This window comes from Eublepharis macularius, chromosome 6 (genome assembly GCF_028583425.1).
Source record: "Eublepharis macularius isolate TG4126 chromosome 6, MPM_Emac_v1.0, whole genome shotgun sequence".
NCBI classification, from domain to species: domain Eukaryota; kingdom Metazoa; phylum Chordata; class Lepidosauria; order Squamata; family Eublepharidae; genus Eublepharis; species Eublepharis macularius.
In genome coordinates this window covers 11,507,659-11,534,629 of record NC_072795.1, presented here as the reverse complement: position 1 = coordinate 11,534,629, position 26,971 = coordinate 11,507,659, and the positions used below count along the sequence as shown (strand labels likewise).

General features: G+C 47.7%; 1 protein-coding gene across 1 annotated transcript in view; it reads left to right on the top strand.

The window, feature by feature from the left end:
- Window positions 1-26,971, top strand: part of ECE2 (endothelin converting enzyme 2) — a 54,525-nt gene that overhangs the window by 6,000 nt on the left and 21,554 nt on the right. The window contains exons 2-8 of the mRNA XM_054982779.1: window positions 10,026-10,112; window positions 15,341-15,485; window positions 17,920-18,135; window positions 18,955-19,079; window positions 20,331-20,477; window positions 21,984-22,049; window positions 23,157-23,345. Of these exons, the coding sequence (XP_054838754.1) occupies window positions 10,026-10,112; window positions 15,341-15,485; window positions 17,920-18,135; window positions 18,955-19,079; window positions 20,331-20,477; window positions 21,984-22,049; window positions 23,157-23,345 (975 nt within the window). The remainder of the gene's footprint in view (window positions 1-10,025; window positions 10,113-15,340; window positions 15,486-17,919; window positions 18,136-18,954; window positions 19,080-20,330; window positions 20,478-21,983; window positions 22,050-23,156; window positions 23,346-26,971) is intronic.

The following is a 26,971-nucleotide window of genomic DNA, read 5'->3' as shown; positions in this document are numbered from 1 at the left end:
GTATTCTCTGTGAGAAGATAGATGGGGATCACAGGGAGTCTTAAATTAGTGGGCTGGAAGGGACTGTGGCTCAGTGGCAGAGCATCTGCTTTGCACGCAGAAGACCCCAGGTTCAATCCCCGGCATCTCCAGTTAAAAGGATCAGGTATTAAGTGATATGAAAGATCTTGGCCTGAGACCCTGGAAAGCAGCTGCCAGTCTGAGAAGACAATACCGATCGTGATGTCCCAAGGGTCTCTCATTCATGTGTTCATGCAATCAGGTCTCTCGCAACACACATTCCGCATGCTGTCTCTTTGCTTCAGCCTTGCCTCTCCCTCGGATATCCCCAGAGATTCGACAAAATCTTTGCTTTTCCAAACAGCTTTTTCCCAACGCTTTTCTTGCCACCTCCTGAAAAAGCACTTGTGCAACATGACACACATTATAATGGCACACGCCATGTTGCGCTCCTGGGGGGACGGGAATATGCCTTCTGATACACATTCAGCCTTTACTCCCCCCCCCATCTGCCTTGTTTGTGCAACCAGCCACCAAACCCCTGCCCCACCTCCTCGGAAAGTAAATTGGATAGGCTTGACCGTAAAGAAGGTTTGGGATAATTGCCCATGCTAATGGAACAACAATAGCTTGTTGGAAATCGCACCTGCCAGATTATTGCAGCCTTGCTTCTAAACCCTGCACGCTGGCGTCTTTTCTGAGCACCAGTGGCCACTATATTATGGCCCTTGATGCTCTTTGCACAGCCTTGACATTTCCAGCGTGCGGAACTGCCCTGCATGCCCGACCCCAGAGGAAAATTTGAACAATGCTGCAACTAAAAGGTCTCCCGTCTTTTGTGCCAAATCTTCCTCCAGAAAAGGTTTAGTTCCCTTCTGGTAGGCAAGACCTTATTTACTCTTCAGAATGGACTAGTCCTTATACAGTCTCTGTCCTCACTGATTCTCAGGGACAAATGGCATGTTACACGGGAGATAGGGCACTGAATCTCCTATCGTTTCCTATCTGGTTAGTAAGTTTTTGTCCTGTGCTGCTTCCAAAGTTCTTCCTTCCACCCTTTGATTCGTACAACACCCCTGTGAGGTAGCTTAACCCAATGGCTACCCAAGTAAGATTTGTGTCAGGAAGGGAATTTCAATCCAGGCCAATCAAGCTGCTCAGTTTCTAGCTTGGCAGTTTAACTCCTGAGCCACAGTGGTGCTAATTTTTATGAACATTAAAATGCAGCTATGAAAGGAGGCGGCATGGGTCTTCAATGTTATGCTTTTTCCGCTGCAATTGGCTGCATTAGCTTGAAAAAACTAGATTTTCTGCTCTCAAAAGCTCACACCCTGGAAATCTAGTTGATCTCTTAAGGTGCTACTGGATCTGAATCCTGGAGAAAATGGCTGTTTTGGAGGGTGAACTTTACGGCATCATCGTTGTCGTTGTTGTTGTTATTATTATTATTACCACCTCTTCCAACCCTGCCTGCTCCACCTCCTAATTCTCCAGGAATGTCCCAGCCCAGAGGTGGTAACCCCATGGCTTTTTTTCTGGGTAAAGACGTGGTGGAACTCAGTGGGTTGCCAGTACAGGAGGCAACTCTTGGCGGAGGTGGAGCCCCTGGTACTGCATGTGCGCGTGCAAAGTGCACGCATGCTTCCAGGACCAATGATGTCATTTTGGGTCAGCTGGAACAAGGGGGAGTTTTTAAATAGCCCTCGGCGAAAATGGTCACATGGCTGGTGGCCCCGCCCCCTGATCTCCAGACAGAGGGGAGTTTAGATTGCCAGGGCAATCTAAACTCCCCTCTGTCTGGAGATCAGGGGGCGGGGCCACCGGCCATGTGTCCATTTTCAAGAGGTTCCGGAACTCCATTCCACTGCATTCCAGCTGGAAAAAAGCCCTGGGCAACCCTGTGCCGAGCATAATTAATAATAACTTGGAGGGTATATTTATCTGTGACTCAGGGGCAGGTTTATTTATCTGTGAAATAGCATGAGGGGAACCTATCCTAACCCTCTACATTGCAGCCCACCACCTCCACAGCTGTTCCATAAAATAACTAGAAATGTGGTCAAGGTTTGCCAACCTCCAGTTGGGGCCTGGAGATTTCCCTGGAATTACAACTGATCTCCAGTCGACAGAAATCCATTCCCCTGGAGAAAATGACTGCTTTGGAGGGTGGACTCTGTGGCATTAAATCCTGGTGAGGTACCAAGCCCTTCTTTCCTCAGACTCTTATCTCCAGATCTCCAGGAATTTTCCAACCTGGAACTGGCAACCTTAGCACACGCTGATGTCATTCCGCATCTCATGTAGCCAGGCCCTAGACAGAGAAAGAGTTCTGATTTTGGCCCGTCCCTGGGATCTGACCCTCTGCTTAGGACAGTTCATTTGTTCCCTGTCCTTTAGGACAGTTCATGCCAGTTTGGTTCAGTCGGGGTATAATTGTGACTACTGGATGCGCTGAGGTTCGATCCTTACTTGGAGGCTATGCCGGTCTGTAATTTGATCTCCTGAGATCTGGTGTGGATGTCTGTTTTTTTTGCTTCCTTTAATCCACTTTTTGAGCCCTCGTGTTTATGGAGAAAGAACAGGAAATCTGGGGGTAGTATCAAATTAAGGACCCACTGCCTGTGACGTTGGACTTCCATGACCCCAGTCTGGTAATTTGGTCTGAAGAAGCTGTGCATGAGGGGGTGGGGGGCAGAGGATTTGAACTGGCTTGCAAGTTGGAGCAGCAAGCAGTTAAACGCTGCATTTCCCCAGTCAAAAGTGCACCCAGCTGCTTTAAATCCCAGTAAGGAATAAAGGCAGGCCCAGTATATACTGGGGCTTAAAGATGTGTATGGAGTGGTGGTATTTCCGATCGGGAGAATGGCATGGGTGGGGGAGAAAACCCCTCTTCCCCAGCGCCACAGCCCTAATCCAGATTGTCCTGCCCCCTGACTGCTTTTAAGAAACTAATTTTGAAACCCATATTTTTCTACATACCCATGAGATCTCCTGGCTTTGCAGAAATGCAAGTGGCCCTTTTAATATTCAAACTTGGGGAGTGGGGGGTACCCTAATGGAGTTGATGGGCATTAGGGTCAGGGCAGGCAAAAGAAAATACTTATTTAGTGAACGAATAATTAAGCAGCGGCATTCTCCGCAGAGGGCTTTAAAAGGGGTTCTAGGCTTGCCAACTCTGGATTGGGAGATTCCCAGGGAGATCTCCAGGCCGCACCTGGAGGTTGGCAACCCTAGACAGTCAGATTCATACCAGGGTCTATCAGTGATTACTAGCCATGGTGATGAACCTTCTGATCGGCACGGAGCTGTGCCGGTTGCTATTAGAGGGACTAAACGGGGGGCTTGCAGAGAACTGCGGTGAAGAATATACGACTAGGAAATTCCTTCCCCCACAGTGCAAGAGTGCAACGTTGCTGAGCTCTAGGGCTAGACGCAGAGATTCCTGCCCACCCAGCCCTGAATCACAGCATCTGAGTGCTGCCGTGTTGTTTCCTTGGCAGGTAAGACTCGGCCGTAGGTGGGCAGGAGATTGCTTATGTGGCCCTGAACATGAGCAGTACAGTGCAGAAGAGGGAGGCATTTTTTGCCTTTCCTTCCCTGTGTTGTATGGAAGAGCGTAGTGTAGTGGTTAGGGATCGTACTAGTGGGAAGCTGCACAAAACAGTGTTAGAGCTTGCCAGCCAGCCAGAAGACGATGCAAAAGGGAGAGGCATTTTTGCCTTTCCCTTCCTGAGCTGTATGGAAGAGTGTAGTGGAATGGTTAGAGGGTTGCACTAACCGTTCCAGGAGATCTAACCTACCTCGCAGGGTTGTTGTGAGGATAAAATGGAGGAGCGGAGAATGATACAAGCAGCTTTGTGTCCCCATTGGGGAGAAAGGCAGCATATAAATGAAGCAAATGAAATATAAATACATTTGAGCTGATGGCTTTGTGCTTTGCGTCTCCCCTTGAAGGAGAGTATAAACTGGCCAGTTTCACCCACCTCCTCGGTTCCTCTTTCTAACTGACACTGAACTACCCCGATAATCTGTATGCATGCTTAGTGCTTGTTGGGCTATGATGAAGTGGTGGAAAGGAATTCTTCTTTTTCTCAATTCACCGCTTATTATTTTTCTGCACCCCGGGGGAGTGCCCTGAGAATTCCCAAGCACCACCTGTCTTTATTTTAGCTGTTTATTCAGGCTATCTGTCCGCTTCCTTTCTGCTACCACGTAGCCCTCACGAGGGCTTATCTTATACAAAAGAGAAATCCGAAAACCAAATAGAATGAAATGTGGATTAAAAAGCAAATCAGAACTGCCAGGGCTAAAGCAGTAGGGGAAATAGCAACCAGCCGCAAGGAAAAAAAGCAAATGGCGTTGAAGGGATTACAGTTACCCTGGAATAAAATGGTCTTCCCGGAATGTCATGGGGTGAGGATGGAAGGGGAGGGAGATATGAAAACTTCTTGAGGCAGGGAGTTCTAAACAGAGTGTTGCTGATGGATCCCCAACATTTGGACTAGGCAGTCCCACAGGATTCCTTTTATTCCCCCCCCCCCACTTCACTTTTTAATTTTACATGAAGCTGCTGGGCAAGGGATTTGGAATGGATGATCTTTTATTTTTTGATTCAATTCAACAAAGACAAGTGCGCAATATTACATCTGGGCCACAAAAATGGGAAGCACAAATACTGGATGGGGGATACACTTCTGGGGAGTACTATATGTGGAAGGGATCTTGGGGTAAGAGTGGACTGTAAACTAAATATGAGCAGTCAGTGTGATGCGGTGGCAAAAAAAGGCCAATTCAGTCCTGGGTTGTATCAAAGGGGCCATAGCATCGAAATCGCAGGAAGTCATAGTCCCTCTCTCTACTGCCTTGGTCAGGCCGCACCTGGAGTATTGTGTGCAGTTCTGGAGGCCTCACTTCAAAAAGGATGTGGATAAAATCGAGAGAGTGCAGAGGAGAGCAACGAGGGTGATCAGGGGTCTGGAGACTGAACCCTACGAGGAAAGGCTGAGGGCCTTGGGAATGTTTAGTTTGGAGAAGAGGAGATTGAGGGGGGACATGATTGCTCTCTTTAAGTATTTGAAAGGCTGTCATTTGGAGGAGGGCAAGGAGCTGTTCCAGTTGGCAGCAGATGGTAGGACCCGAAGCAATGGGCTTCAATTACATGCACAAAGGTACCGGCTGGATATTAGGAAGAACTTTTTCACAGTCAGAGTAGTTCAAAAGTGGAATCAGCTGCCTAGGGAGGTGGTGAGCTCCCCCTCACTGGCAGTTTTCAAGAAGAGGCTGGATGAATACTTGTCAGGGATGCTTTAGGCTGATCCTGCACTGGGCAGGGGGTTGGACTAGATGGTCTGTATGGCCCCTTCCAACTCTATGATTCTATGATTCAAGTGAGGCAGGGGCGATGTCGTTCTGAATTGGTTATGTACTGGATGAGGGCCAACAAACTGAAGCAAAATCCAGATAAGATAGAGGTTCTGTCAGGCAGCAAAATGGCTATTGGTCTTTCCACCTATCCCGAACAGTGCCAAGTGAAGTACCCAAGCTTTCAGCTGTAATTTGCTAAGTTTAATTTGGTGATACACCGGGGCTCGGGAGCCTCATGTGTCTCTTTGACACGTCACCTGTGGCCCTTCTGAGCATCCTTGCCCAATATGGCACCTGCCCCATGTTTCAGGGACGTGGGCAAGGCACTTGCCCGATGGGGTTTGTGGTCAGCAGTTGGTTCCAATTTATTTTTTTGTTTATGCCATTTATATTCCTCCTCTCAAGGCGGATTACACAGTATGAGATTAGTACAATCAGTATGAAAGACATCTCCATACAGTATCAAGGACATTCCCATTAACAATGCCATTGAGTAAATAGATACAAGTTTAAAAAGACGTAGCATTTGCAAGAATCCAATACAGAGTAGAAGAAATACTGAAGCAGAACATAATCAATTCTGGGACTAACAGACAGCGTAAAGCACAGGTAGTACATATTTAAAGCAACAGATAACATGCAAGGCAACATAGCGGTGAAGTCTACGGTCCCTAATGCATTAGCGAAGCATCTGAGACCCACTCCCTACAATAGGCCAATCTTGAAACTGCTGCCTCCAGAGAAACGGGTAAGCTGCAGGTCACCATGGGGGGCAGGAGTAATGCTAGGGAGGGAAGTAAATGTGACTGTGTGGGTTGATGGTCATTTTGGAAGCAGATGTCCGTGAGCAGCAGAGTCAGTAATTCTGGTTTAATTATTTGGCATTGGGTTCGTTCTTTTTTTTCTTCTTCTTCTTCTTGTTGTTCTCTCTCTTGTACATGATTTTGCTGGGTTATGGAACACGTTTTTTTCTCTAGCAGCTCCTCTGCATATATATTAGCCCATTTATATTTTATATTGCTTTTATTATCTGTAAATAGCGCTGCCTGCCAGTTAGTTTGACCGCTTTGCATTGGGGGCTTTTTCCCCCTCATGCTGCTTTGATAGTCTTTTCAATCCGTACTGCCGTTTTTCCGATACCGATTGTGGTTGGCTGTGGCTGTAGCAGGGCCGCCCTGTGCAGAGTTACTCCAGTCTAAGCCCACTGAAATCAATCAGTTGGAGTAACTGCATAGGATGGCACTGCGGGTCTCTGCCGCTTTGACCTCACAACAGTCCTGTGAGGTAGGTTAGTGAGAGTGACTAGTTCAGGGGTACCTAGTGAGCTTCCATTGTAGAGAAGAGGGTCAAACCTGGATCTCCCAAATCCTTGTCGAACATGCTAACTGCTACACCGTTTGTGGTAGGGTAGGAGCTTTTGTGAGTCACAGCTCCCTTCTTCAGATACTGAAGAATATCTGAATATTCTTCATATATCTGAGGAAGTGACGGGTCATTTCGTAGAAAAAGAGCTGGAGGAACTCATTAGCACAACTCATTAGTATATGCCACACCCCTTGCCATCATCAGAAGTGTGTCATTGGCATAACTGATTTGCATATGCCCCACCCCCTGGCATCACCTATTCTGGCTGTTTTGGACCCAATCCTGGCCATTCAGGGCCGAAATTGGACCCCAAATGGCAAAAGGGGCTGAAAATGGCTGAAAAGGGGCCCAAAATGGTCAGGATCGGGCTGCTGCTGAGAGGGAGAGTGATCCACCACCTGTCAGAGGCCCGATCTGGGCCGTTTTGGCCCTAATCCAGGACGAAATGGGCCCAAAATGGCCGAGAGTCAGGTGAGCGGGGACACCTGACCTGTGACCTCTTTGGGGAACTGCTGGAACTGTGTTCCTGTGCATTCCCCCTCGAAAGCCCTGGGAAGTGAGCCGTGATTCTTGAAAGCTCCTACCCTACCATGAATTTTGTTAGGCTTATAAGGGCTACTGGGCTCTTGCTGTTTTCTACTGCTACGGACAGACTAACACAGCTACCCATCCCTTCCCTACCCTTCCACTTCCAAGCATTTCTTAGCACGTCCGTATCTGTGTGGAAAGTTCTAGTGCAGCGCATGGCATGAAAGTGGAAAGAGAGGAGATGGGGCTAGTTACTAGGGAAAGAGGGCAAATCTCCCAGGAAGCAAATGTGAAACCTGTCACGAATATTGATGTCAAAACTGCAGGGGACAAAAGGCCACTGGAGGCCTGGGGACAGAGGTAGGGCCTCTCCCTTTTGCCAAATACTGGGACTTCATACTAAGCTGGAACTGTTCACTGCGCTGGACAGGGAGGGCGTGCAAATGAGTCTTCTGGGTTGCAATGAACCCTGGGCCGGATCAGAGGAGCCTCGGAGGGCACCTGCGTCCGTGGGCCTTACCTGGCAAGACCATCAGTTGCAGAGGCAAGATGTAAAGAAGTGTCTCTTACAGCTAAGAAGCCAGAAATGTGGGCAGTGGGAGGTTACACAAAATAAGAGTTTTAGGGCTTGCCAGCCAGCCAGCCAAAGAAGAAGCACCTGGCCTGCTCTTGGGCCTGTGACAGCTGCAAAAAAATCAGCAAGTCAAGCATTCCCAATGGAATCAGGTGCTAATTCCTGCAGATCCAAACATTTCTTAGCCGGCCTGGGGGCGGGAGGTCCAAAAGTTGCAAGCCGTAGAGATGAAGGAGGCACCATGTTCTTTCAAATGTGATTTAATCACACAGAAAGACCAGCGAGTGCATCTTTTTCCTGAGAATGCTGTATGAGGGACCACAGGCTGGGAAAAGGTTGATTTGGGTTACTTCTTGAATCTGTGATTCCTTCGTGCAGCATTCAGATGTCCTTGGATGGGGAGGGGTACTTTTTAAATGCATTTTGCTACAAGCATCTTTGACGAGGAGAGTGGTTGGTGTGGTTGGGAAGGAAAGCGCTGTCTGAAAGCGGGATGGAATTGCTGTTAAAAGTTCATGCAACGAGAGAGGGATAGAAAAAACATTTTGAGATGATGGTTTCTTAAAACAGCACGTACACCATTCCCAGGGAATTGAAGGGCAGGGGAGGGGGGAGGACTAAGAAATATGGGGGTGCAACTCTAGAATTGCCATCTTGTTTTAGACTAGGGTTGCCAACCTCCAGGTGGGGTCTAGTGATCTCCTGGAATTAGAACCGATCTCTGGACAACAGAGATCAGCTCCCCTGGAGAAAAATGGCTTTGGGGGATGGTGGATTCTATAGCATTATACCCTGCTGAGGTCTCTCCCTTCCCCCAAACAGACCCTCCTCAGCTCTACTCCTAACCAAGAATTTTCCAACCTGGAGTTGGCAACTTATTTTGGATAGTAGCTCTATGCCTGTAAGAGCTGTGTGACATAAGCCAAAACTCAAAGCTGCATCTTTCTCCAACGCTGCCTCTTCAGGCCAGGAAAGGCATGATCTGTTGAACTTCTGCCTACCATGGGGCTTTTGAAACACGGTCTCATGGGAGGGGTCGTATATCCAAATTCCACATTATTGGACATGAGGCAGTATCCCTATTTAAAAGATGATGGGTTATTCTGAACCTTTTCCAGTGAGAAAAATGCCTTTGGGGTACTTAAATAATAAAACTATTCCCCTGATCAGAAGTAAACTGCTTACTTTGCCACTGATAGCAGCTAAGTTTCAAATTGCATGAAAATGGGCAGTGGTAGAAGTTGACCCACTATCTCAAGCTGGTATGGTGAAATATGTGAAGTCATAGCAATAAATAAAGTCTCCGCACAATTAAAAGGAATGGTTAATCCTAAACCCATAAGGCATATAGTCTTTTAGAAAAACGGCTGCCATTTTTGCGATTGATAGGTTCAGTAAAAGCTTGCTGTAAGATACCATCTAGAATTAAAGTTTGCAATTAAAAAAAACCCAAAGGAACACATTTTTTATATAAACTATTCTGTTTAATAGAAAAATTTAATAACAAAGTAGTGTGGTATTAGACATTTAGCTGTAACATCTTTCTACATCACCTTTGCGTGTTATAAACTACAAGTCCTGTCCAGACAGAAAACATTAAAAATATTTTTTTTAAAAAAAGCAGTGTCAGGTGAGAATGTGTCAGCCTTGTGTTTCTAGTGCTGACAACCCTTTTCTTCTGTGCTCTCGATTCTTCCTTCTTCACACCTACAGTTCCATGGCTTGGGTTATATTTCTTAAATCAGCGGAGTTTTTCCTTTCTTCCGTTTCTGCAAACAGGCAAAAGCTCTCAAACAAGAGAATAATTGCATGCAAAAGCAGATTTATTTTAGCCGAGGACACTGAATGGCCTGTGCTCTTTGGACCGCGCCCAACTTTTCATCACAGATCATTCAGCCATGGTCTGAAATAGGGATGCTCTTGGGCCAGGCGAGAAAGCAAGATTTTCGACGTTGGGACCCTAATCTCTGAATCTAAAAGCGAGCAAGACCGAAATCGCTTTGTGACCTGCACTTCAGAGTTCCCTTCACAGGGAGTCCCTTCCCAAAACTACAATTCCCAGGGTGCCTTTAGGGTAAGACTTGGCTATTCCACTGATTTTGAAGTGGCTTAATGGTGATAGAGGAGATGTGACCTTAGGCTGAGCCCGGAGACTCTTGACTGGTCTTTTCTCTGTCTCTTTGTCACCCTTCAGATGGCTGAGTATAAACGGGCGATGTTCCAGGATGACGAAGCACCGGACGCTGCTGCAGATGGGAGCACCTCTCCGGATGGTGTGGAGGTAGGAAGGATCGGGCCTCCCAGGGACTCAGGGATAGCATGCGGAGCTGTGCAGCATGCAGGGCAACTGGTTTGTGCGGTGCGCCTGGATGCAATTCTCTGTGAATCTGTGCAGCTTCCCAGAGGAGTTGTCCTTTCCGCTGCCTGGCAACCGGATTATGATATTAAATTAATAATAAAGGCTCTGCTTCTGGTGGTTGCATAATTACTTTGCCAATGCTGATTGCAGAGGTTGAATGGAGAGAGAGAGAGATGAACAAACAGGAGATGAGAAAACAGGCTGATTCCAGCAAGGCGGGAAGCCTGCTCGAAAGACTTTGCATGAAGGACACAAAACCCGGCTCCAAAAGCACCGATAGCACCTGTGATTGATAATGATTATGACTTAAATCCTCAGGGGAAGCCAGGGAGATTTGCTTTTTGGAACCAATTTAATACTCTCAGGCACAGGGATTTTATTTGGGATGATGCAGTACTTCTCTGTGAAATAATTAAAAACAAAACGGGTGCCACAGAGCTGCCCTGGTACAGCAATCTTCAGACTAGGCATTTTAAACAAACCATAGAAAAGACCCTAATGTTTTAAAGACACCTGGGGAAGACGATACAGAAGATCGCTCTTGACCATCTACCAGCTGAGCTTAGCGTGTTCAATGCAAGCCATGACAAGCTGAGCAATTTGTAGGGAAACGATGTCCGCCAAATTACCCGTCTTGAAATGTCAGGGTATTCAAGGAACAATGGTAATTTGTTCCATGGCTGAAAAGGAAAGGATTTGACAAACGCACTGAGGATAAATCTGCAGAAAGGCTTCGAGCCTTGATAGCTAAACAGAACCTCTGTATTCCGAGGCAGTATACCTCTGGGACCGAAGGCAGCTGCTTCTGTCAGGCTTCAATGGGGAGCTTCTCTGTCTCGTGGGTCTGGCTGGCGCTGAAGCCAGAGTCTTGGATGCTTGGAACAATTCTGCAAGGGTATCAGTACCTCTTTGTATTCCCTCCCTTCTTCCCATGTTCTAGCTTTGAACTCTGGAACTGAGCTGTACTATTTTTCACGTGCATCCAAACAGTGCCTCTGTTCTTCAAAAGACACATGGCCCTGGGCGCATGAGCTCATAATTGTTGATATGCGTGGGTGTTGTGGTCCTCCTGGGAGAAGGCGATCCGATAACGGCTCAGTTTGAACGTCATGGACCCAGTCCCCCGAATCGTGCTTCAGAGGCTGAGGAATGAGCAGTGGACATTTCTAAATAGTAAAGAGTCCAGTAGCATCTTTAAGACTAACCAACTTTATTGTAGCATAAGCTTTCGAGAACCACAGTTCTCTTTGTCAGATGCATCATAGTAAAGAGCCCAGTAGCACCTTTAAGACTAACCAACTTTATTGTAGCATAAGCTTTTGAGAATCACAGTTCTCTTCGTCAGATGCATCATAGTAAAGAGCCCAGTAGCACCTTTAAGACTAACCAACTTTATTGTAGCATAAGTTTTTGAGAATCACAGTTCTCTTCGTCAGATGCATCATAGTAAAGAGCCCAGTAGCACCTTTAAGACTAACCAACTTTACCGTAGCATAAGCTTTTGAGAATCACAGTTCTCTTCGTCAGATGCATCATAGTAAAGAGTCCAGTAGCACCTTTAAGACTAACCAACTTTATTGTAGCATAAGCTTTCGAGAACCACAGCTCTCTTCGTCAGATGTAGGGCCTAGGTAGATGTTGAATACTTTTCTGATTCATCTATGAAATAAAATCCTGCTGTGTTTCAAAGAAATCTGACATTTTAGCTTGACCTTTAACTACTCTAAGTTGATATGTCAGTTTTTCTGCCATAGGTATTTGCCGTAGCTCAGAATACCTATATTGCAATGTTAAAAATTCTGCAGACTTCCAACACTTTGCGATTACCGTACCGACTGCCACCAACATAAACAGTATTGATCTCTTGGATGTCGCTTTTCCATTTTGTTCCCCCCAATTGTTAACAAGGCCAGTCCAGGGACACATTGACTCATTGGTCTGTTGTTCATATAGATCGGGCGTGCGCTTTAATGTTCAGTGCTATTTCTAATTTGGTGTTCAAACTCTGAACCAGAAATACTGGAAGGCGCTTTGTGCTCTGTATACCTCCGGCTCTACTGACTGCAAGTGAAGGTTGCTGTGTGGCACGGGGATGGTGCGTTACCCCTCAAGGGCGAGCAAAGCTGTTCGGAGAGTCTGTAGATGCCTCCCGAGGCCAGCAGATGTTGTCAGCTGAAAAATCTGCAGAACAGCAAGGGGGAGGGAGAGTATTGCCAGGGGAGACAAGCTGGCTGAACGAACACTGCGTGGGAAGAGGGATTAATACAAGGGACAGCCGGACCCTCTTGATCCGGTATTGTGTGCTGTGGCCGGCAGTGGGTCTCTGAGGCTGCAGGCAGGTAAAAAGGCAAGGTAAAGGTAGCCCCCTGGGCAAGCGCTGAGTCATTACTGACCCATGGGGGGACGTCGCATCACGATGTTTTCTTGGCAGACTTTTTGTTACGGGGTGGTTTGCCATTGCCTTCCCCAGTCATCTACACTTTACTCCCAGGAAACTGGGTACTCATTTTACCGACCTTGGAAGGATGGAAGCCTGAGTCAACCTTGAGCTGGCTATATGAACCCGGCTTCCGCCGGACTCGAACTCAGGTCGTGAGCAGAGCTTGGGCTGCAGTATTGCAGCTTACCACTCTGCACTGAGGCTGCAGGCAGGACTCCCCCCCCCCGCCCAATTCTATAGCCTGCAATTAACCCGCCTTTAATTTCAACCTGCATTGTGAGACTCTTGGTTCTTATTTTTCCCCATTCTAAGAATTCTCTAGGAGTCCTGACCCACACATCCTCTGGCTTGAATCTTATTGCGGCCAGGAATTCACTGGGTAGTCTGAGACAAGCCTCTCTCTCTTGCTCTCTCCACCCACAGTATAGAGATAATATAGAGACCTACTTTACAGGGCTGTTGTAAGAATTACAACATAATGGATTTGTGGCACTTTGAACACTTGCAAGAGCAATATCAATGCGGAGTACCGTCACGGTCATAATTGTATCTGTTTATCTAGATATTTTATTTATTTCGATATTTGTACCCTGCTTTTCTCCCAAAGCGGCTTATGCCATCATTCTTGCCTCTTGCCTTTTTACCTTCACAACAATCCTGTGAGGGAGGTTAAGCTGAGAGAGAGTGGTGCTGCGTGGTGATGCTTCCAATGCTGCGTGATGACATCACTTTGCGGTGTCATCACGCGGGGTGGCGGGGCGCCAGCGCCTGAGAGGCCGCCTGCGCCACTCGCCTGTCCCGCTGAGGGGGCGGCCGACTTGTCACGTGCCCCCTGTCCTGTGGGGCAGGCGAATGGTGTGGGCAGCCTCCCAGCCCTCCGTGCCACTCGCTCTCCCAGCAGGACAGGGAGCGCGTGGCAAGCTGGCTGCCCCCTCAGCCGGGCAGGCAAATGGCATGGAGAGCTGGGAGGCCACCTGCGCCATTCGTCTGCCCCGCAGGACAGGGAGCTCGTGGCAAGCCAGCCACCCCGTCAGCGGGACAGGCGAGTGGTGCTGGCGGCCTCCCAGCTCTCTGTGCCATTCGCCTGCCCGGCTGAGGGGGCGGCTGGCTTGCTGTGCACTCTCTGCCCTGCGGGGCAGGCGAATGGCGCAGGTGGCCGCTCAGTCGCCCGCGCTGCCACCAGCCCGCTCCTGGTGGCTGGCAGCTGCGCCCGGCGCCCCCTCCTTGGCAGTGCCGGGGGCAGACGACCCCCCCGCCCCCCCTCGATCCGGCCCTGCGACTGGGGAATCGAACCTGGGTCTTCCAGAATTTAGTTTGACGCCCTTCACCGCTACCTACAGCTACTATCTCTTCCATCCCTCTGTTAGTTTTTTTATGTTCACCTTTCTTCCTTTGTCCTTTTCTCACTACAAAAGAGAGTGCTGCCATGAACCCATCTTGGGTCAGTCCTATCTAAGAACGAAATCTGCAGCTGCAGAAGCCAGAAGTGGGATTTTCTGTTATTATGTTGTTGTTGTTATTATTATCTGGGGCATTCTGTATACAAAGCATGGCCTTTCTGACTAAACTGGGTCTCCGGGAAAGGATGAGGTGCCTTCATGCCCAGTAGGGTTGCGGAATGAGGCCGAAACGGATCTGCCCTGCAAGACTGTAATGTCCAGTATGGATAATCTTAGATACCTGCCCCTCCCCATAGGATCTGGGAAGCAAATCTGCACATTTGTCAGTATTTCCAGCAGACTGTGTTGTTTATTTGGAAAAATATAGCCCAGGAGAGCCTGACCTCGTCAGATCTCAGAAGCTAAGCAGAGTCAGCCTTGGTTAGTAATTGGGTGCGAGACCTCTAGTGAAGATCAGGGTTGCAGAGATAGGCAATGACAAACCACCTCTGTTAGTCTCTTGTCATGAAAACCCTGCCAGGTGTTGCCATAAGTCAACTTTGACTTGACGGCAGGATTTCATCCATTCATACACTAAATAGGCTTAATTATTATTCCAATTATTATTCTAATTATTCTAATATCTGAGAGGCACTTTGGTGTAGTGGTTAAGAGCGCGGGACTCTAATCTGGAGAACCGGGTTTGATTCCCCACTCCTCCACTTGAAGCCAGCTGGGTGACCTTGGGTCAGTCACAGCTTCTAGGAGCTCTCCCAGCCCCACCCACCTCACAGGGTGTTTTGTTGTGGGGATAATCATAACATACTTTGTAAACTGCTCTGAGTCGGTGTTAAGACGTCCTGAAGGGTGGTATGTAAATCGAATGTTGTTATTGTTGTTATAAAGGTTATGCTTTTTGTACTCTGCATTTTAATAATCCTTGTAGCACACCGCTTTATATTTGCTTTGGCCCCTTTCTTTTTCTGTATTCCCTTTCTGTTTTAATACAATTATATATATATATATATATATATATATATATATATATCTTTTAAAAGGATATTTTCAACGGACCAGAGGTTAAATCTGGCACCTCACCTTTCTTTCTTTCTTTCTTTCTTTCTTTCTTTCTTTCTTTCTTTCTTTCTTTCTTTCTTTCTTTCGTTCGTTCGTTCGTTCGTTCGTTCGTTCTTTCGTTCGTTCGTTCGTTCGTTCTTTCTTTCGTTTGTTCGTTCGTTCTTCTCTTTCGTTCTTTCTTTTGTTCGTTCGTTCGTTCGTTCGTTCTTTCTTTCTTTCTTTCTTTCTTTCTTTCTTTCTTTCTTTCTTTCTAGGTGGGCTTCAGGAAGAGCAATGCTCCCCTGCTGAGTCGCCTGAGCTCCAGATCCCAGCTAAAGTTGGCACTGTGTGCCATCCCCCTCTTTGTGGTGCTGCTGCTGCTGGGTTCGGTCATTGCCATGGGCATCCAGTACAGCAGAGGTAAGTGTGCCCGAGCTTCTGCTCCATAACAGTGAGGCCACATTTCTCTTGAAAGGGATGCTAGCCTGGCCCTTAAGGAAAACGGCAGCGACAGGTGCATTTCAAACTTGCTGTCTTTGAGTAACCCTCTCAACCGAAATCTCTCCACTGAGGAACTCCAGCATATCTGCTCATGCCATAGCATTCCTGCCTGCTGCAGAGGGGTGCTCCAGATTTATGCAGCCATACCCAGGGCTTTTTTTCAGCTGGAACACAGTGGAACGGAGTTCCTGCACCTCTTGAAAATGGTCACATGGCCGGTGGCCCCGCCCCCTGATCTCCAGACAGAGGGGAGTTTAGATTGCCCTCCGCGCTGCTGAGCGGCGCGGAGGGCAATCGAAACTCCCCTCTGTCTGGAGATCAGCAGGCAGGGCCACCGGCCATGTGACCATTTTCGCCAAGGGTGATTTAAACTTTTAAAAACTCCCCCCTTGTTCCAGCTGACCCAAAGTGACATCATTGGCCCTGGGAGCATGCACGCACTTTGCACACGCACATGTGATACCAGGGGCACCACTTCCTGCCAAGAGTTGCCCCCTGTGCTGGCAACCCACCACCTCTTTTCCCAGAAAAAAAGCCCTGGCCATACCTGTTGTGCTAACCTGATATTGTACGTGAAGGTACTAATAAAGGGCAAGGGACTGTGGTCTGTACCGCTGTGTAGAGGACACATTATCTGACTGCTGAATATATTCACCAGTTGTCACTGCTTCGTTTTCTACTGATGTAATTCCATTTCTCTGCCTTGTATCTAATGAGGCAATGCCATACTTTTCCTTGCATCGTATCTGCGTTCTGTATCCTGTCTAATATTCTGAGCTTGTTTCAGATTTCTGTAATCCTAGTACATTGCTCATCCGCTGTCTGCTCCTGTCAACTGCATCGACTACAGTGTGTAATCCGCCTTGATCCCCCATGAAAAAGGCGGACTACAAATATAGTAAATAAATAAATAAATAATGTGCACTGTAAGCCCACCATCCTAGCCAAAGTGGACAATGGAGGAAGAACAGCAATGAGGAAATAAGCCAAACCATGAAGCCATCTTCAATCAATAAAACACAGACAACCACCCTGCTGTAATCAGTAGCGAGCAGATTATTGCCTGTGAAAATATGCCAGTCCAACACAATGATCATTTCATCGCCCTGGATTTGTATGTTCAGGGTTCATTTCAAGGGGGAACACACAGGAATGCAGTTCCGGCAGTTCCCCAAAGAGGTCACATGCCAGGTGGCCCCGCCCACCTGACTCTCGGCCATTTTGGGCCCATTTCAGCCTGGATTGGGGCCAAAATGGCCCAGATCAGGCCTCTGATGGGCGATGGATCACTCTCCCGCTCATCAGCGGCCTGATCCTGACCATTTTGGGCCCCTTTTCAGCCATTTTCAGCCCCTTTTTACCATTTTGGGCCCAATTTTGGCCCTGAATGGCCAGGATTGGATCCAAAACAGCCGGAATAGGTGATGTCAGGGGGTGTGGCATATGCAAATCAGTTATACCAATGACATACTTCCGGCGATGGCAAGAGGCGTGGCATATGCTAATGGGTTATGCTAATGAGCTCCTCCAGCTTTTTTTCCATGAAATGACCCCTGCATATGTTCCATTTGAAATAACCCCAGACTCCCTCCTAAAAGGGTTTTGCAAACTCTCCATACAGCTAGCTCAGAAGGTACCTTCCCTACTACCTCTGGGAGGCTTTTCTATGGTAAGGGGATGATCAGCGTCTCTGGGTAACGGTTGATTGTAGCCTTTTCTCTTCCTGTTTGGTGTAGTGGTTAAGAGCAGCAGGATTCTAATCTGGGGAGCTGGATTTGATAGAGTTTCCTCCACCTTCGTCATAATTTTTCGGAGCGTTCATCGAGCCCCAAAGTTATTTACTTCATTTATACCCTGCCTTTCTCCCCAAGGGGAATCCAAAGTAGCTCACGTCGTTCTCCTCGTCTCCATTTTTATCCTTACAACAACTCTGTGAAATAGATTAGCCTGAGAAAGTGTGATTGGCCCAGGGTCACTCAGCAAGCTTCCATGGAAGAGTGAGGGTTCAAATCTGGGCCTCCTAGATAGTCGGATAATCTAACCACTGCACCGCACTATCTCTGATAGCACAGGATGGTTCTAATCTCCTTTTTAACGGAGGAGAATGTGCTCCATCCTCCATATCTATGCCGCCTTTCTTTCCAACAGGGCCCCAAAGGGGCTTCCATCATTCTTGCCTCAATGTTATCCTCACATCAACCCTGTGAGGTAGGTGAGGCTGAGTGTGTGTGACTGGCCCAAGGTCAGCCAGGGAGCTTCTGTGGCAGAGTGGGGATTCGAACCTGGTTCTCCCAGATGCTCTAAATACTACACCACACCGGATCTCCTGGTTGTTCATGTGTTTCCCTGCCAGATCCGTCCCATACCACTTGCCTGACCGAAGCCTGCATCATCGTGGCCAGCAAAATCCTGGAAGCTCTGGACCGAGAGGTCAACCCCTGCGACGATTTTTACCAGTACGCTTGCGGGGGGTGGATCAAGAGGAACCCGCTGCCCGACGGACGCTCCAAATGGAGCACGTTCAACAGCATTTGGGACCAAAACCAGGCCGTTATGAAACACCTGCTTGGTAAGGGGCTGTTTCTTCCTACAAGGGGAGGTTGAGGCGGGGGCGGGAGCTGCTCTGGCCCCTCCTTTTCCTCTTGGCCTCCTTTTTGGTGCTAACCTATAAAGCCCTATGCGGACTGGGACCGACATATCTGCGGGACCGTCTCTCTCCATATGAGCCCCGGAGGACTCTCCGTTCAGGCGAGAAACATCTTTTAAGGGTCCCTGGCCCTAGGGAGGCCCGCCTGGCGTCGATCAGGGCCAGGGCCTTTTCGGTCCTGGCCCCGGCCTGGTGGAATGCTCTGTCGTACGAGACTAGGGCCCGGCAAAATTTGCTTGCATTTCGCCGGGCCTGTAAGACGGAGCTATTCCGCCAGGCATATGGATGACGCCGGGTGGTGCCCCCCCCCCCGTGGAGGGGGGGTTTAAACCATTTCACCCATATACGAATGCGGATGCTGTGGTCCACACTTAATACTGCATGTATTGCTCTGGAAGAACATCAAATCTAAACTATGTGCTGCTTTTAAAATTATTTTAATTATCTATATGTAAATATATGACATTTATATGCTTGTATAGCTATAATTTAATCGATTAGATGTAGTGTTTTAAAGTTTTAATGGTATTTGATACTTGTAATTTTGTTATCCGCCCTGAGCCTGCGAAAGCGGGAGGGTGGAATAAAAATGAAATAAATTAAATTAAATTTTAAATTGGAAATGGGAGAGGAGTGCTCGAATCAGCTCGGGATCCAGGCTGCTAAACTGCCCTGCTGGCATCCTTGGGGCTGATCAGCATCTGCCACGGGCTCACAGGATGGGGCGTTTTCTCTTGCCAGAGAATGCCACTTTCAACTCCAGCAGCGAGGCAGAACGGAAGACCCAGCGCTATTACCTGTCTTGCCTGAAGGAGCAAAAGATCGAGGAGCAGGGCTCCCAGCCGCTGATGGATCTCATTGAGAAGGTAGGCGTGGCTGTAGGGAGAAAGCGGGAAGGCCTCTGTCCAACAGGTCAGGCCATTTGGACTGCTGTGTGGTGTGGGCTGCCAGCCCGGGAGACTTGTTAGTCCCAGATGATGGGAAGAACACAATTCTGTCCAATATAGGAAATGCTTTGCGGGATCGGACTGAGATTCAACTATTCTGTTTCCCATAGGAGCCAACCGCCTGCCTTTGGGAATTCACAGTCTCAGGCGTGATCATCCCATATTGTTTATTGGCATACCGGGGTATACTGCCTCTGAACAGGGGGCTTTCATTAACCTATTGTGGCTAATAGCCATGAGTGGATGTGGATTTGTGCACTTCTGGAGATCAGGGGGCGGGGCCACCGGCCATGTGACCATTTTCAAGAGGTTCCAGAACTCTGTTCCACTGCGTTCCTGCTAAAAAAAAGCCCTGGGTATCAGTAATTTTCTTCCACCAATCTCATTTAATCCTCTTGAGAACTTTGTGGGGTAGGTCAAGCTTAGAAATAGCAGCTGGCTCAAGGTCAAGCTTCCTGGTAGAGTCCCGTTGTGGATCCTACTCCAACACGCTGACACTGTCTCTGCAATTGGGGTTGCCAGCAAGCTTGGGGGGAAATGTCCTGTCCCTTTAACAGAGACTTGGAAGTATGGAAATGAACAGCAGAAGTTTCCTATGACAGGTAGGTAAATAACATCCCCTGGTAAATATGCCATTAAGGCTAATTCTGCACACGTTGGATAATGCACTTTCAATGCACTTTATCAATCATTTGAGGTGGATTTTTTGTTCCGCACACAAAAAAATCTGTTCCAAATGATCTATAAAGTGGATTGGAAGTGCATTATCCAACGTGTGTGGAATCACTCTAAGTCACTTTTAAAGGACTTTGTTTTTCTCCAAGCAGTTAACAAACTTATCTGCAGTATGTATGGAGGAATAAGCAGAGAACTTTTCATGAGACACAAATGGAAATGTAGCAAAAAGCTCACTTTGTACAGTAAGCACCCAGCCAAGTATGTTTGATAGTTGTAGAGTTTGTCGCTGTGAGAATCTCTGTTTCAGTTCTTAAAATAAGTATTCCTTAAGCCACCCAAAAGAATCCGAAAAAGGTCTAGTGAAATTTCCAAAGGAAGTTGAGCAGGACTTCCAGGATTCCCTGAAATCTTTGCTCTGGATTACAGTAGATGAGGAAATATCATTCCTGTTTGGGGGTCTTAACCTTTGGGGGTCTTCCATCCTTCCCTCAGATTGGAGGTTGGAGCATCACTGGCCCCTGGAATCAGACCAACTTCATGGACGTCTTGAAACTGGTGTCGGGGACATACCGGGCTTCTCCATTCTTTACTGTTTTCGTGGGGGCTGATTCCAAAAGCTCAAATAGCAACATCATCCAGGTAATCCACTCGACTAGGGTTGCCAGATCCCCTTACCCTTCTGGCGGGAGAGGGGGAGAATCTGGCACTCGGCGTTTTTCCTCCAGGAGTGACATCATCGCACAGGCCCAGGTGCCCTCCAGTGTTTCACACCCAGCTGATTTGGTCCACGTAGGGCCCAAACGGTCCATGTAGGGCCCAAATCGACCTGGTGCAAAGCGCTGGGGCACTCCCAGGACCTGTGCAGTGGCATAACTCCTGGGAGTGATGTTGTTGCCCCACACCGGAAGCATGCCCGGGAAGCCTGTTCCCTCGACTTTCCCCCCCACCAGCCAGGTGAGGGGTGGGGGAAAAGTGGGAGCAGGGGATCCCTTGCTCCCACCAGGAGGACTGAAGGATGACAGCTTCCACCTCTAGCTCCAGCTTGCTCTCTTCAGACAGGCTGTATCCGTTCAAGGGAAGAAAGACGATCAACCCATCTTCCTGGGAACAGGCAGTAGTAGCAGCAAAGTGTAGAGTGGGGCTGAGGTTCAGGGAACGCTGTGGGGTTTGCTGTGGATAAAGTAAAAAGAAATTAAGTTAGAAGGGGATCAAGAAGTGGTGAAACGATTCACAGACCAAAAGGGAGCACCTGGCAGCACAAAAATACAGGAACCAGGCAGGTACAGTAAAGAGGGTTCAGCCAGGGCAAGAAGTCCCAAACCAAGAAGGACCAAGGCAAATTGTGAAGAGTTGGCTAGAAGTGTGAGGGACCTCTTATTGTCCTTATATGGAACTCCACTCTTGGCCTTCAGGCACTGGAAGCTGTTGAACTTGCAACCCTGTGCCATTTACCTTGGAGTAGGTAGCATGGAACAAAATGAGACTTGCTTGAACAAAGTGGGAACTTTCATGGTTGACTGAAAATTCACGCAAAACATACTTGTGCACAGAACATAGTTGGGGAGAAGGCTAGGCTAGAATCTTGATCTTAGACATGCTAGCTTTCGATGTGGAATGATTTTGGGGTTCGTTCAGTATAGAGTATTGAGTCATATGATCTCTGACGTTTTTATTTATTTATTTACACTAGTTATTGTCCTCCTTTCTCACTGAGAGTCTAGGCGGATTATACAGTGTAAGTGTAAACTTGCAGTTGGAAATGGTACTACCCAGGCATAGGCTTATCACTTCAGTAAGGACTCAAACAGATAAGATCAAGTGCCTCATTAGGTTCATAAAATGCACATTTCAAGCTGATGCAGCCTCAATTTGCCTTAGGACCAGGCAGGGAGGGGAAACAAGGGGTTTAACCCTTTAACCTCCACTCATTTTACTATTTGAAATGGAATTCCTGGCCTTGTTGTTAGTATTTAAAGAGGAAAAGGTGTGTTTTTAAGGGACATCTCTTCTCTAGAGCGGTTTCAAATGCCGAAGCAGAGCAGGGACTGAAAGGTGGTGATTGCTCCTCTGTCCTGCAATGTAGGAGTGTACACACAGCTTGCGGCAGCTGGACTCATTGGTTTCCTGTTTTTTGTTTGCGCGCAGGTGGATCAATCAGGCCTTTTCTTGCCCTCACGCGATTACTACCTAAACAGGACCGCCAATGAGAAGGTAAGGAGGCACAATGGAAGCAACTCGTGTCACGTAGTTCCGAATAATACGCAGGTCAAACTAGATGCATCCTTTTGAGCTGAATTACAGCTATGCTGTCCCCTGCTTCGGATATAGGGCTGAGAGGAGAGAAAGTTTAACCCTTCGATTTGTACACCATTTTGCTGATTGATTCCCGGTGGTTGAGCTTGGGCTTGGCATGCAAAAGCTCCCCGGATCAGCCCCCAGCACCTCCAGTTAAAAGGGTCAGATAGTAGGTGATATGAAATACTTTTATCCGAGACCCTAGAGAGCTGCTGTCAGTCAGAGTAGACAATACTGACTTGGGTCGGGTCAGGGTTAATCCTTGACCCAGTAGCCCTGCATGGACTGCCTGACCATGCCTTGGCTCACTGCACGGCGGGGAAGAGTGGAGGTGAGTGTGCTGGCCCCGCCTCCGCCTTTGGCAATTTCCAGCTCTGTGCAGGGAGTCACCGGCCCTCTTGTCATTAAAAAGCAGCGCGTTATTGCTCATTGCCCGAAAAATAATGTTTCAGGTGTGTCGGTTAAAATAATTTCTGGAAAGTGGGAGAGAAGATGGAGAAAAGCTGTATCTCATTGATGCAAACATCCAGCCGTCCACCCATTTCCCATCATCTCTGGGGTCAGCTTTGGAAGGGAAAATCCTGTTAACACAAATACATAGACAGTGTCTCACCTCAAGGCGGCTAACAAATGAAGTACCAGTTTGCCATTACAAAAGTTAGCATGTCACCGGTCTCCCAAAAAAGCTGTCCGAAATAGGGCACCTCTAGGTGCTCCCAGGAAACTGTAGGCGTCCTTGCTCCTCAGTCCATTTCATACCCCGTCCTTCATCTGGGAGCCAAGCAGAGGCTGTAAGGCAATGAATGTGTGTTGAATGCAGCACAGCCTGTCTTTTGGGAGGTTCGGCACCTGACACCTGTAGCCATTTGCAGAAGAGGAATAGCATAGCATCCTGCCCTTTGCAGAACAGTTGAGAGACTGGATTGCTGATGAGGGGTGGGGGGAAGGCTGGTACTTTTTTCCTTTCCAAGGCTGCGCAGATGCCACGGAGTTTGCCCCCAACATCTTGCTCTTCCACCACAGGTACTTACTGCTTACCTGGAGTACATGGTGGAGCTGGGAATGCTGTTGGGCGGGGCCAAAGCCTCGACAGAAGAGCAGATGCAACAGGTGCTGGAGTTGGAGATCCAGCTGGCCAACCTCACTGTCCCCCAAGATGAGCGGCGGGACGACGAGAAGATTTACCACAAGCTGAGCATTGCCGAGCTGCAGGTGGGGGCTGCCGGGGGTCAGGGCAGGAGATCTTAGGGAGGGAATGAGGAGGCGGGGGAGTGTGCATGGAGGAGATCCGGGAAGCATTTAATGGCAATAGAGAAGATACTGCTCAGAGCCAGGGCTGCTTTCAAGCATGGTGAATAATGCACTTTCAATCCACGTTTAATGCCCTTTGCAACTGGATTTTACTGTGTGGAATGGGAAAATCCACTTGCAAACAATGGCTAAAGTGCATAGAAAATGGGTCAAAAGTGCATTATTCAGCATGGGTGAAAGCAGTCCAGGAATGGCATCTAAGGCAGGACTCCCTGGTATTATTATTTTGGGGTGTTAGATTCTTGGTATTGAGTCTGGATGATTGGGAGAAAAGTGGGATAGAAATGTTTTAAGTAAATAAATGAAATTCAACCTTTTATTTGTGCGCAGTAAAGAGAAAATCACAGAAATATTTAGAAAGTTATTTTGTTTTAATTAATCAATAGATTCTTGTTTTGTACTTTCAGATGGGTAGCTGTGTCGTTATGCAGTAGAAGAGCAAGATTCGGGTCCAGTAGCACATTAAAAATCAACAAGATTTTCAGAGTGTAAACTTTTGAGAGTCAAGCTCTCTTCATCAGTTATCTTGTATCTGATGAAGGGAGCTTGACTCTCAAGAGGTTATACCCAGGAAATCTTTTTGGTCTTTATGGTGCTACTGGACTCGAATCTTGCTCTTGTTTTGTATCTATGGCACATTGTAGTAGTATGGATTGTGGGTAGACACATAACAGTGGCCTCATATGATCTACGAGTGTCCCTAACTTCTTGTGGAGTTAGAATCCCACCCTTGCTCAGCACCCTCCATGTGACAAGAGAAACATCTCCTCCAGTCTGGAGCAATGCAGCTAAAGAGAGAAGAATCGTCTAGCTGTGATTGGTAGAGATGCTGTGTTGTCACAGAATTGGCTGAGCCAACTGAACAAACCTATGGAAGGAGGGATAGAAGAAGCATGGGGTTGGGAGAGAGAGGAAGATGACTGTCAGCCAGGGGAAGATCAAGATGGGTTGCCATGTTAGTCTGTCTGTAGTAGTAGAAAAGAGCTAGAGCCCAGTAGCACCTATAAGCAGGGGTCATTTCGTAGAAAAAGAGCTGGAGGAACTCATTAGCATAACTCATTAGCATATGCCATGCCCCTTGCCAGCACTGGAAGTGTGTCATTAGCATAACTGATTTGCATATGCCACACACCCTGACATCACCTATCCTGGCTGTTTTGGACCCAATCCTGGCCATTCAGGGCAGAAATTGGGCCCAAAATGGCAAAAAGGGGCTGAAAATGGCCAAAGAGGGGCCCAAAATGGTCAGGATCGGGCCACTGCTAAGTGGGAGAGTGATCCACCACCCGTCAGAGGCCCAATCTGGGCCATTTCGGCCCCAGTCCAGGCTGAAATGGGCCCAAAATGGCTGAGGGTCAGGTGGGCGGGGCCACCTGTCATGTGACCTCTTCCGGGAACAACTGGAACTGCGTTCCTGCGCGTTTCCCCTCGAAATGAGCCCTGCTTAGAAGTAGTCTGTCTCACAGGGCTATTAACTCCTTCAACATCCACCTCCAGGCATTCAAACCTGTTTTGAAGTTTTATTGGAGCATAAAAGTCCTCTGGCTTAGATTCTTGTTGGCAGGGATAAACTCTCTCACACAAAGAGATGTGATTTTTTTCTGCCCCATTTTTTGTAACGTTAATAGATGGAGGGGGGAGGGAGGGTCACGAAAGGCTATTTTTACTTGGTTAATTTGACTGTTCTTCTGGCCGCTTCACACTTTTCTCAGCTGTTACTTTTATACGATTTCTATTTGGACACCCAACTGAGCTGAGAGAGCTTACTCCCACTCGACAAAAAAAAAATTACAGTTTGTATTTAAGCAGATTTCAAGTCTAAAAGCAGCATACTTATCTATCTTAATTAACTTCGAGTGAAGGAAGGTCCTGTCAATGAGGTCAACCGCCAGGCCGTAAACTATGCAATTCTTCTTAAACTTGGGAAGCTGCCCAACTCTGCAGTCTATTCGTTATACTTGATACTTAGTAGGCTCTTCAAAGCATATAACTATACTTATCAAGCAAAACCTCTAGGAAAAAAAACTTAAAATCCTCTGAGCTCCATAACAAGCCATCTGCACCCGCCCAAACCAGAAGTCACCAAAGATCTCAAGTAGCAGGGCGAGGAGACGTCTTTCTTGAAGAGCTCATGCAGATCACGGCCGTTTCCACACGGCTTACCTGAAGCCAGGCCATGCCGCAACGTTGCGGATCGTGCTGGGGAAAACGCAAAATATCGCGTTTCCTCATGCGAGTTTTGCGGGACGTCGCGCAAAACTCGCTCGAGAAAACGCGATATTTCGCGTTTTCCCCAGCACTATCCGCAATGTTGCGGCATGGCCCGGCTTCAGGTAAGCCGTGTGGAAACGGCCCATAGCTAGTAACGCTGTTACTGTTAATTACAATACTTCTCCATCTATAGATTTGCCACTTCTCAGAAGCAGTAAAGATCTCCTCCAGCTTTAAATGGAGGGGAGAGAAGGAAAACTCGCAAAATCTTACTAAGTATGAGTCACAAAATAGGCGATAAATACAATTTACATAATCATTTACTCAAGAAATAGTAATTCGTATATAGTCACACAATTTTCTGAACAAACAGAAGAAAAACTCAGTATAAACAGGGAGAAACATTTTTAAAGTGGCATGTGCTAATAAGTCAGCGCTATCCGAATCTTTGAAATATAGTATGCTGTTACTAATAAAGTGCTTCAGTCTTCTTCAACATATAATTATAAGTCAAATGTGGTATATTGCACTAATTCCAAAAACAGATTCAAAGAAATTCGTATTGCGCAAACATCATTAAGGTGCTGGTCAGTTCACGCTATGCCCAAAGCGATAAAACTCAAAGTTCCATGCACACTAAGAGCCAAGCTACAACTGATGCCTTACACAGGTTGGACACTTGTCAGCTTCCCTCAAGTTTTGATGGGAAATGTAGGCATCCTGGTTTTACAGCTTGGCTCTCCATTAAAGCTGCAAGACCAGGATGCCTACATTTCCCATCAAAACTTGAGGGAAGCTGACAAGTGTCCAACCTGTGTCAGGTGTCACTTGTAGCTTGGCTCTCAGTCCTTGTTGAGTCGATCCATCCAACAGTGCTTCCGCAACAGAAGGGAAGGGAGAGGCCAGGAGGCATCGATACTTGCACATCTGCCCCTGGGTTTTTGTTTCATATGGAAATGGAGGCAGATGCTTTTGCAAGAGGTTTATAGGAAAGGAGGAATTAGAAGGACACAGAAGCAGCAGCCCCACAGAGGTGCCTGAGAGCAGAAGGTTCAGTACCAGGCAATTTCTTCTTAACTCCCTTCCGTCTCTCTGCATCAGCCGTGGCGCTGTTCTCATGCCTACCAGCTTCTCCCTCATCCCAGCTTCTTGCAGCTGGCACTCTCTGGGGCTCTCTTTGCTTTCTGAGCATCAACCGAGAGGCTGCCACCCAGGCAGATCCAAGCCCCCCCCCTCCCACTTCATTAGGATTCTGTCGGCATCACCAGTCAGCTGTGGCGAAGGCCGGCAATGCAGGCGCCTGGCAGAGCGGCATC